Here is a 10,663-nt window from a genome sequence, read left to right as displayed (position 1 = left end):
AACTCGCAAGGGCCCTCTATGTCGTAGTTGTGCTTCGTCGACAAGACCATCGCTTTACCAACCTGAACAGGGAGAACTGTGAGAACCATCTCCTTGGTCAGAACGACTACTTCGGTTTCCTCTAGAGCCAGGGAGAATCCATGCTGAGCCATCCATTTGTTGACGCGGGGGATCATTATTTCAAGTGTGCGCTTCTTCAACAGTGCTCAACGTCTTCCGAGTATCTGACCATATGCAATTTAATAAAGCATCTCGAGTCGTAGCGAACTATCGTGTAAGACGTTCCAAAAGTCCGGATCAAGAATAAATCCTTGAGTCGCCCCCGATTTGATTTTCATTTTGCGTTGTTTTTCCTGAGTCTCCTGGAGCAGGGCGCAAAAGGCAGACTGGAATATGAAAATAATTTTAAAGCGGCCTAAGTACTTCGCCTCTGCCGCTTCCACGACTTAGAACATTTCCTCAATCCCATCAATTATGGATCGCCACGAACTAAAATCATATTGTTTTGGTAGTAGTCTCCTCCAACACATATTTCGCCAGACAACTTTGGTTTGATGAGAGATACTGAGAGCATGGTACACTGATGGTACTTCGGGGTCGCCTTTGCAACTGCTTATCAGCACTAGCCTTGCAACCTTCCAGCAGAAGGGAAAAACGACCTCTGTCAAACATGCATTGAATGCGTTTTTTGTCCTTTGCAAGGCCTTTTCTTGCAGTTCCCTTACAGTGAAGAGTAGGCATCTCTCAGTTCTTCTCCTCTCATTGACAGCGTCACCTCAAATGAGGCGAATAGCAAAAGGTTACCGCATGATGTCTTCTATTTTCACTACTTCAATGGAAGCTTCATGGGTCCCTGTTAAGGTCGCTGATTAACTCCTGAAATAAGCATACATTTTGCCTGTTGGTTGGAAGAGTTCCTTTTACAGTTACCTCATCTTGCCCTATTGCACCCTGAGCAATTCGCCGACGTCTATAGCCTTTCCTTCACAGACGTACCATTTAAGCCAGTATATAGGTGACTTCCTGTCACGAAGTTTCCTTGTGGACACCAATATGTTAAAAGCTTATCACTGCGATAGGACTCATTGTTCAATCGACTAGCGAATCAGTCACAGTTTTTCTATACGCATCCGGGTCTGGTGGCCCATTTACGTCTTTCCTAAACACTCCACCCGGTAAGTGGTTGTCGTATGTAAGAACGTTGGAAGAAGCCGTTGGTTATTTCGAAGGAAATTTACTGATGATCACTGAGCATGAAATCCTCCAGTACCCTTCATTGTTGTCCTGCTGATACTATAGATTCCATCGCGACCGTCACCTGAAGGGTAGTGTCCTCCTAACCAAGTTGTCAGAATGTCGGAGTGCAGGAAATATTTAGGACAATAATTCCTGTCCTGGCGACATATTCAAAATTCGTGTGCCTCGAAAACCAGGTTGAAGCAGACCGCGCTCGAAGGCTCTGGAGTTAAAGTCTACTCCAACTAGAACTCTTGCTTCCGAATTCCAAGTCTCATTCCCCATGCCATTGAGACTAAACCTGATGCTGCAAAAAATCAATTCCGCACAATGAGCCCAAACACAAACGAAGCCATTTCATCCGTCATGGGTCGCACTCGCAAGTTAACCGTATCCCTCATCCAGATGGCAGCAGTGCTATCTCGATACTGTTCCCTAAGAAACAATAAGTCAGCTCTGTTTTCTTGCACCATCTGCCCATCAGGACGCGATCCTTGCAGCTCCCTGATAGGGAAGATAGGAAAAAATTGCCAAATCCTTTGAAAATTTTTAAACGCCTATGGCGAAAGGATTATACTTCAGGTTAAGGTTGCATAATTCGGCAGGTCTTCAAATGAGTTCCCTGGGGCACTGGAAATCGACAAGTTTTCAAACTACCTCATCCATGCCAAGATGGGACAACGTAGCCCGAGGGCTATCAGACCAATGGGAGACTTGGTCTCTGGTATGCGGTTTTTGAATGCCTTGAGCACTTTCAGTTTCAAATTAGACCCTTACCCGGGAGGCCAGCTAGCCAGGGTGGACATTTTCCCGGATTACTTGTGAAACCAAAACATGAAGGATAAAAAAAGCGATAATATCAGACCCATCATCGGACAAGCATCCAGCCAGGAAGCAGCCGTAACACCGCTGTACTGAAATGAATAACGGGGACCTTCAGGAGCAATGCGGCAAACGAGCTAGTTCTTCTTAGTTTGGAAATAACTGTCGTCGATGGATGTAGCAAGCACTAGCTATAGTATTCCTAATATCGACGTTAACGTCCCCCAAAAGCAAGGGCTGATAAAAAGCCTACCCCCATCAAGCGCAATCGATCTCAAGATGAGATCGAACAGCAACACGAGCAAACCTGCAAAACCCTTCAGCAACGAGGTCAGTGATCACTTCCATGTGGTGCTGACGGATGATAATTCAACTAGTGGCAAACTGGTGCCGAAGGTGTGGACCAATGTTAAGGCCAGTCTATCGGAATTGTCGAGCATTTCCTTGATGATAAAGGAAAGCAGGGAGGATTCATCCCTTGCTTTGATTTCTCTGTGATAGTCTTTGGATTCCATGCCAAACCATGCAAGAACCTTGTCTACTCCGCATAAATGGAGTTAAGAATATAAAGGTGAAAATCTTCCGCTCCGCGAACCCGGACAATGACCTGGATGCAATTGACGCCGCCAACGATCTGTTGGAAGAGATGGATATCGGCGCTCCCACAGGAACTGACGAACCAAGAGCTGTGGATCGAAAGAGGTCGAACCATCAAAGGACTCTAGAGTAAATATTACAATTTGTTCCATAGCACAAAAGACACTCTCGCCAGAAATAGCCTGCAGTCTTCTGTGTCAGGGCCTGAGTTCTAACGACCTCATCGTGGTGAAACTGGAGTAAGCAGGAGCAGCGAACTTGTATAAACAGCGAAGAAGGCCAAACTGTTGATAGAACGAAACATACGCTTTGGGGCAGCTCGGAAATCAACGAGATGATTTTATTATTAACAAAAACCTATCAGTGTGTAATAGGGGCAATATACTAACTTGCCTTTCCCCCTGCTCGGAGAACTATTAGAAGCAGGATAAAGTCCCTGATCTCACCCCACTAATCAACAATGAAACCTTTCAAATGAAGAACTTGAGTGTTTCTTACCAGATCACAGTTGGATTCAATTTTTTTAGAATCCCCAAGAGGATCGACTTTAAGAAGTTTTGTCAAATTATCAAGGGCAAACTCTCCGAGCTGGAGTCAAAAGTTGGGGGTTTAAAAAAGGCATTCGAAACCACCATCAAGAAGACATTAGTACCGTGGTAGAATGAAGATCTGTCCAGCCTAAGGAAGCAGATCAGTGAGGTCTTCAGCATCTGCTACAAACACAAATATTGGCCACTTATACAAGGACCGCCTGAAGAGGTACAAGTCGGCCATCAAGATTGCCAAGAAGCAGTCCTGATTGCCCTATTCTCAGAACATTGAATGGACCAGCAAATCTGGGAGGCTCAGCGAGATTCTGGTCAAGCAAGATAGGAGCCTATCCTTTCTTAAAAAGTTGGCGCAGTTGCCATTAATCCACGGAGCACTTTCGACCAATCAACCTCACCTCTTTCATGTTGAGGATATCTTGGACATCCACTTAAGGACAATTATGGAGAGAACTCTCCAAGTCTCAGCACGCCTACCTAAAAGGCAAATCTACAGAAACCGCTCTTCATGAGGTAACGTGCACGGTCGCGGGGTAGCTGTAGTCACGTAATATATTCTAGCTGCCTTCATAGATGTAGGGGGAGCATTCAACAACATGAGTATCAATGTCATCAAGGAAGCTTTTACCAGAATAGGATTGGAGGAAAAAATAGCATAATCTTGTGGCGCGGCAGGATCTGCAGCATTCGAAATTTATTTCGAATGTTGCGGATGCGGACGGGTAGATGGCGCGGAACTCTCCACTCACTCATTTTAGAACGCACCAAGAGAGTGGAGAATTAGCGGAAATAAGCCGGTCTCTTCAGTTTCCAACCGCGGCGGTGAACACATTTATACTGCTCTTTGTTCTGATAAGTCATAAACTGTGGGATCAAACGTTTTTTTACCATCCATTTTGTACCGCCCTTCATTATTAAATTAAAATTAAAATATTCAAAATATGTAAGAAAATAAATAGCTTGAAGGAGAAAAATATCGTAGTTGAGAGTGAAAACTTAGCCGATTTTCTAAGCAATAGAGTTTTACTTCTACCAAATAAGATGTCGCTGCTCAAGTTTCTTGCAATTGTTCGAAGTTTTTGAAAACAAGTTCGTAAGTTGACGACTTGTTTAAAATCTTGACCGAGGTTGCAAGCAGAGGTACCCCCAAGGGTAACTCCATCTGTCCGGTTGGTAATGATGGACGAAATTCTACCCACATTGCACGGGGTGGCATATGTAGACGACTTAATGATATTTGTGTATTTATGTTATGAGTAAAATCATGGAAAAAACGTTAGGAACGGTGTACCTGTTGGCAACAAGATAGAGCTAATACTATTCACCACCAAGGCAAGGGTACCCGAATTCTACCTTCCACAGCTAAAAGAGCGAAGGCTGGTTCTTTCCTCCAATGTTAAGTATTTGGGTATAATCCAGGTTCCTAAGTGAAATTGGAGATTTAACATAGAACCGAGGGTGAAAAGGACCTATATAGCTTTTTACGACCGTAAGAAAACCTTTGTAAAGAAATGGGACCACTGAATAAGGATAGACACAGCTCTGGTGCTTCCCCTCCTACGGTACGGCCGCCAGGCTCGAGATACCCCACAATTCGTCCTGCCGAATCTGCACAGAGGAGAGGGAAACCCTCAGGCACGTCCTTTGCGATTGCCCAGCTCTTGCTAGAGCCCGATTACAAACACTAAGTCAACCATTCTTTGAGGAGCTCAGGAGGATTTCATGGTGCAAGGTGGGGGAGTTGCTTTCCTTCGTAAATGCTGCGGGTTGCCTCTAATTGGGCTCATCAGGGCGATTACCTGCCTACCTACCTTAAAGACCCATATCCCGCTTAATGTTGCGAATTCTAGGAAGTAGAACTTAATTCGTGATCACCAATTTATATGACCAGAGCAGAGATCCAGACCCGGGGTGCGGGGAGCGTAAAATGCTCGCTTTCTCTATCTCGAGCGAAAATTTTAATGATATCATTTCGACTTGTAGGCCTAAGCTTTGTTTTTGACGACTGTCAGAAGGCGCGCTCTCTCGATCTTAGAGCCGGTTTTTGACAGGATTCTGATTGCAAGATTTCAGTCCATGTTAGGAAGCACGATAACGATGGTTGGTTTATGGATTTTTACAACGTCCACCGCCTTGGTGGCACGTTGTTCCAGCGCAGAGTAAAAGTACTAGTTGTCTCCTGGATGGCCGTAACAAAAAAATCACTGACATTGGCCACGAAAGAGGTCACTTACATTCCCTTGCGTGTTCGCTACTTCTCGCAGTTCAAAATCGATCGCTTAAAAGATCCAGCTATCGCTCGATAGCGAGGGAACTATCTTGCTGATTCGACGGTAACCCGATTGAAAATATCGGTGAGCATTGGGCCGTCTTAAAAAGTGCTCTACTCTCGAGTTCTACGCAGGTCGTTGGCGTCATATAATCTGACTGACAGCGAAATCGTGGAAGCGGATCGATGAACTGGAGGGATTGAAAACTCTATTGACCCCGATGAGTGATGGTGGACCTGACGCATTCGAACTCCGATACTGAACTAAAGAAGTAGCAAGAAGACTTCACTACGATTCTTAACCATATCCGATGAGGTTCTTCCTCTTGTGGAAGAAATGGTTAGTCACAGCAACATGCAGGTATGGACTGTTCCACCAAGCAGATCTGCTACTTTTACTCGTACGGAAATCTTGGGAATCAAAGATCTTTTACAGAGAGTGGAAGAAGTGAATAATGGTTGCAAAGGTTACCCGTTTTGAATACGGCAATAGGAGGGGCATCTGCGTGCTCCCTGCTGCCGATTATAACTAAAATAATCGGATGGAATGCATCAAAGAACATCTCGAAAGTTGGATCGACAAAAAGCAGGCTGGTTTCTGTTCCGGATCTTCCTGCATTGATCGCATTAACAATCTTGGCTTCAATTACGCCTCTTCGATTTCGTGAGTTTCGATATCGTGAGCAGGGGATACATTTCGCGTGCTCTACGGAAAAAGGGCATTTCGGAGAAACCAATGGTTATTACCAGAACGACATATAATGGCGCAAACTAGCACGTTCTTCACCGAGTTGAAATCTCCAGTCAAGTCAAAAGCGGAGTCCCCCGTGATTGCATTTTGTCATCGATTTTATTTCTTGTTATCGGTGACGTTCTTCATGCTGGCTTGTCCGGAAGATGTAGAGGAGTTCAATGAACGATGAATTCCTTCCTCAAACACGTCGACTACGCTGATGACATCTGTTTGCTCTCTCGCTGGGTCACGGAACTTGGCTAAATGTCTCTAGATTTCAAAAGAGAGGTGAGAGCAATTGGACTGAAAATAAACACACAACAAAACCAGGCTTCTCAACCTGCCGAGTCATCACACTCTCGCTATCTACAGAACACCGAACGTGTTGATCTATTTGTATATCTAGTAAGCATAGCTTCTCCCGACGGTGGCACCAAAGTGAATGTTGCCCAACGCATTAACCGAGCTAGATCCGGTTTCACTGCCCACCTAAAATCTGGAAATGCATTTATCTCAAACGGATGAGGTTGGAACTGTTCTGTGCTAGTATTCGTTCGGTATTGCTATAGCGGCACATAGAAATGGACCCCACTGTTACTCAAAACATTCAAGTCTTCGTGACCAGCTCTGTCAAAGGAGAACCCAGTCGGCTTACACTCGTACACATTAAGATTGGAAGGCGGAAGTGACAGTGGATAGATCATTGAGGAGGGGCGACAATTGCTTTGCGCTAAATATTGGAATCCATTCTCCCTACATGACCGACGAGTGGTTCGTTTTGTTTCATGTCTCGCAGGAGCCTTAGATCAATTTTAGGATCTTAACCAATGCTGAGGAGGCATCATGTGCGGAAAACGGTAGAGGTAAAAAGAGCTTGAGATATCAGCAAGGGTTTTTGTCTAGGTAGAAAATTTAATAAACAAAAGAAAACAAGACTTTGGTAAACGATAAACTTTTATTTCAAATATTAAGAACTATTTCTTTTGCTATTTTAGGTTCCAAATAATGAACTAACGATCGTTACTTCTTTTCTAATTACGGTCTGGCCCTGTATGTACAATTCACCTTTTTCACAGCTTTCCCGGCAAGGTTCTGGGTCCATCACTAAAATATTCTGGTCTAATCTGATATTGCACGATCCTTCCACTTCTTCAGCTGCTCGTCATTATGGATGAGGAGTCGGCCAACGCAAGGTCTTCCGTCCCATTACCGTTACAATAATAAACTCCGTTTTATTATGGTCACACTTCCATCATTACGTAGTCAACCAGATCTTATGACGCCTCTTCAGGACATGGTCGACGACATGTGCAGCACTCGAAAGAAGAGCATTTTTGGTAGCACTTTTTATGGTAGCCCAATGCACATGAGTAGTCCCAGGCGAGTTATTCAGTGAATTTTCGTCCGATCAACAAGCGACAACTGGATCACACAAGCGGTCGATGTTGAACTTGGGGGATTACAGCTCTCCAATCAGTAGAAGTGACCGACGCAACGTGGAATCAAACGCAAATTACCATCAAATCATTATCCTCTCTTGTTACGCATGTCCAGAAGACAACTCCTAAGTATACTACTGATCGCAAAATTTTTTGTGTTCTTATTGTTCTTTCGCCGTCGGTGAGTTGAAACCCAACTGACCTTATGTCAAGCTCTGTACTCGAACAATATGCCACCAATAACGAGATAGATCTCCCACCAATATCGTTATGATCGCCAAGACCGTGTTTCCCATCACAGGTCTGAGCAGGGTGTTGGCAGAACCCACGTTAGTGTTCAGATCACCCATCACAATTTAAATGTCACCTTTAGGAAGCCTCTCCTGAACTGCGTGTGAAACTAATTCTTCTTCAATATATCGGAAGTCTCCGTTGCTGCATGACTCAATTGTGACGCTGTTTAACCTAAACCGGAATCTTGCAGTCAGAATTCTGTCAGAGACCAACTTTCAGATCAAGAGAGCGCGCCTTCTGTAGCCGTCAAAAACAACCCGACACCAGATTCGTGTTTCCTACGGCTTGGCTTTTCAGAGCGCAAAAGCACAACAGCAATGATGGCAAAAAAGGGGGAGTTCCCATTTTATATCGTTGGAATGTTCGCTCGAGTTGGAGAAAGTGAGCATTCCGATGACGTTCGATACCGTTCCCGATATTCCATTTTCAAGAGCCAAAGGTCGTAATCATGTCCCTATCCGTGGCATTGTTGACGTTTCGGTAACAGTAAAGATTCAAAATTCACAGGTTGCTAACCCACAAATTCCTATTTCTTTTAGTCGTCTTTGGCTGTATTTTTTAGCACCCAACTTACTGAGCGGATAACTGCATTCGTCAAAAAAAGAAAATTGCTGAAGCTCATTTGGCTATCTCTGATACCTTGAGTACTTGGTAGCTTTTGTGATCATCACAGTCACGGCAAAGAAGCTGGCCATTTTAGAGCCGGGTGCTCTGAGGTGGCGGGAAGGAAGACGGGGCGGCAACCCTGTCGGCTGAACCAAAACCAAGTGGCCGACGAGATTCTCCACGTGGTGGCACCGGGAAACGCTGTATCGCAGTAGGCGAATGCTCCAAGGCTTAGTAAGGGCGATCAGACCAGAGTCTGCACGGGACTCATCTGAAGTGGCTTCGGCCACGAAACTTTACCAGGGGTGTACTGGTACCATGGGAACCGGGGTAGCCCCTGAACTCACATACTTCGGGAGAATTCCTGTCGTATATGAGTACAGCTCGGTTGTTTGCGGTTGGCCCCCTAGTGGGAGCTTCATGGGGGCTGTTGGTGATGCTCAAGCGAGGAGAGACCTTCGGGTCTCGGCGTGGTGTTGTGTTTCAACACGGGTGCCGTACTCCTTAGTTCGGTAGAGATTTAGATAGGTCTTGCATCCACCAGTATGAATGCTAAGCCATGCACTTGCATAAACTGTTGCCGTTGTTGCTTGTCACAGCGGGGCTCTGATTATGGTCCCAAAATCAATCCGTGTCTTAAGAAGAGCATAGGATTAAGTCTCCACGACAGGTACCTACGTAAAACCCCAAGGACTTAACTGCACTGGCGATAATGACTCTGTATTATCAAAACACCAAGCGTTTGAAATTCGTCGTGGAATAATTTTAATTGAACATGCCCGAAAGCATGCACTGTTCCCCACTTTTGGTAATACGAATGTCGTTCTCTTAGACTCTTTATAAATTCACCTAAGTCTATGCTAGCTTCTATGAGTTGGCGTTACTCCAGCTGAGGAGTACTAAGTACGGAGCTTAATCTAATTGATAAGCCAAATAGAGGTGGGCAATCCAAAGTGCTGTGAATTAAAGTTAAACACTGTTTCTCAAGCTTATCGGATGCGATCCAAGTAAACTTCAAACACTTTTATATCAATCAAAAATCTTTTTATCTATTCAATACAACCAAAACTTCTAAATGGTACCAAGCACTTAGCACAACAAAGTAAGCATTACAGGCCTAAGTTCACCTAGATTAAATGTTATTCATGAATTTTTACGAATCTTCGCATGTGTGTGTGTATCGCAGGAGGGTTGAAAATCTGCTCACCATTCGCATCGACATAATCTTTGTACGCAATTTCGCCGATGCATTTCATGCCGGTGCGCTGAGCTATCCGTGCTGAGAAGGCACTGGTGCAGTCAATTTCGATCCCCTTGCATCCTAATGACTCAGCCATAGATATGCTTCTCTCCACCAACCTTGTTGCAATGTTCTTCCCTCGCATGGCCTGGTCTACTCCAAGACAAACTAGCCAAAGCACCTTATCCACTTTATACATCTCAAATATATCAGCCTTCTCATTGAGTTTATTGAAAATCGCTCCCATTGCTTCCGTCCTCTCCTCCTTTGGCTTGTCCTTACTGAGCTCGTCCCATTCTGCAAGCAGCCCCGGTGTCAAAATCTCGATTGTGAGGCATCCAACGACCTTATCTCCGCGATCTGGATCTGTGGCTATCAGACTCATTCCTTTCTGTAGAGTGGATATGACGAACTCCTCTTCGGACGGCGTGGCCGTTTTAATTTTCTGACCAGCAGAGAGAGGCTCGTAGGGCCAGAAATATGTTCGGAATCCATCTAATATGTCCTCAAAGTCATCGGGAACCGCGATCCGGATATTAACTTCACTCATTGTACCGCACTTGATTGGTTTAAACTCTACGAAACACAATTTGGTACTGACTTACCACCAAGCGAGAATGATCACAAAAGTGGTAACTTTGAGGTCGTTTTTTTCTTATCATGAGATTGATAAGAGTTTTCATTTTATTCTAGGAAGTTAATATAGTAATATCAGTGGGATGAATTGGCGAAATAAACTGCTGATATCGATTCTGTTTGTATAACCAATTTGAAGATAAAGTAGTCACTCTATTTTGAAAAGTCATCATGACAAGAAATAGTGACGGCTGGGAGCCACCTGCCACGCGATATCAACTCGGCAGGTGTCGGTCAAAAAAG

General features: G+C 44.5%; 1 protein-coding gene across 1 annotated transcript; it reads right to left on the bottom strand.

The window, feature by feature from the left end:
* Nucleotides 1-9,571: 9,571 nt before the first annotated feature.
* LOC119649107 lies at nucleotides 9,572-10,407 on the bottom strand. Its single transcript, XM_038051106.1, has one exon. It carries the CDS (start codon nucleotides 10,332-10,334, stop codon nucleotides 9,684-9,686), a length of 651 nt encoding a protein of 216 aa, XP_037907034.1. The 5' UTR covers nucleotides 10,335-10,407; the 3' UTR covers nucleotides 9,572-9,683.
* Between the last annotated feature and the right edge of the window lie 256 nt (nucleotides 10,408-10,663).

Source organism: Hermetia illucens, chromosome 2 (genome assembly GCF_905115235.1).
Source record: "Hermetia illucens chromosome 2, iHerIll2.2.curated.20191125, whole genome shotgun sequence".
NCBI classification, from domain to species: Eukaryota; Metazoa; Arthropoda; class Insecta; order Diptera; family Stratiomyidae; genus Hermetia; species Hermetia illucens.
The sequence above is the reverse complement of the archived record's forward strand: the minus strand, read 5'-3'. Positions and strand labels throughout refer to the sequence as shown.

Bases quoted from the DNA above. Each gene is read 5' to 3' on its own strand.
- LOC119649107 (XM_038051106.1), bottom strand. From the start codon at position 10,334: ATGAGTGAAGTTAATATCCGGATCGCGGTTCCCGATGACTTTGAGGAC.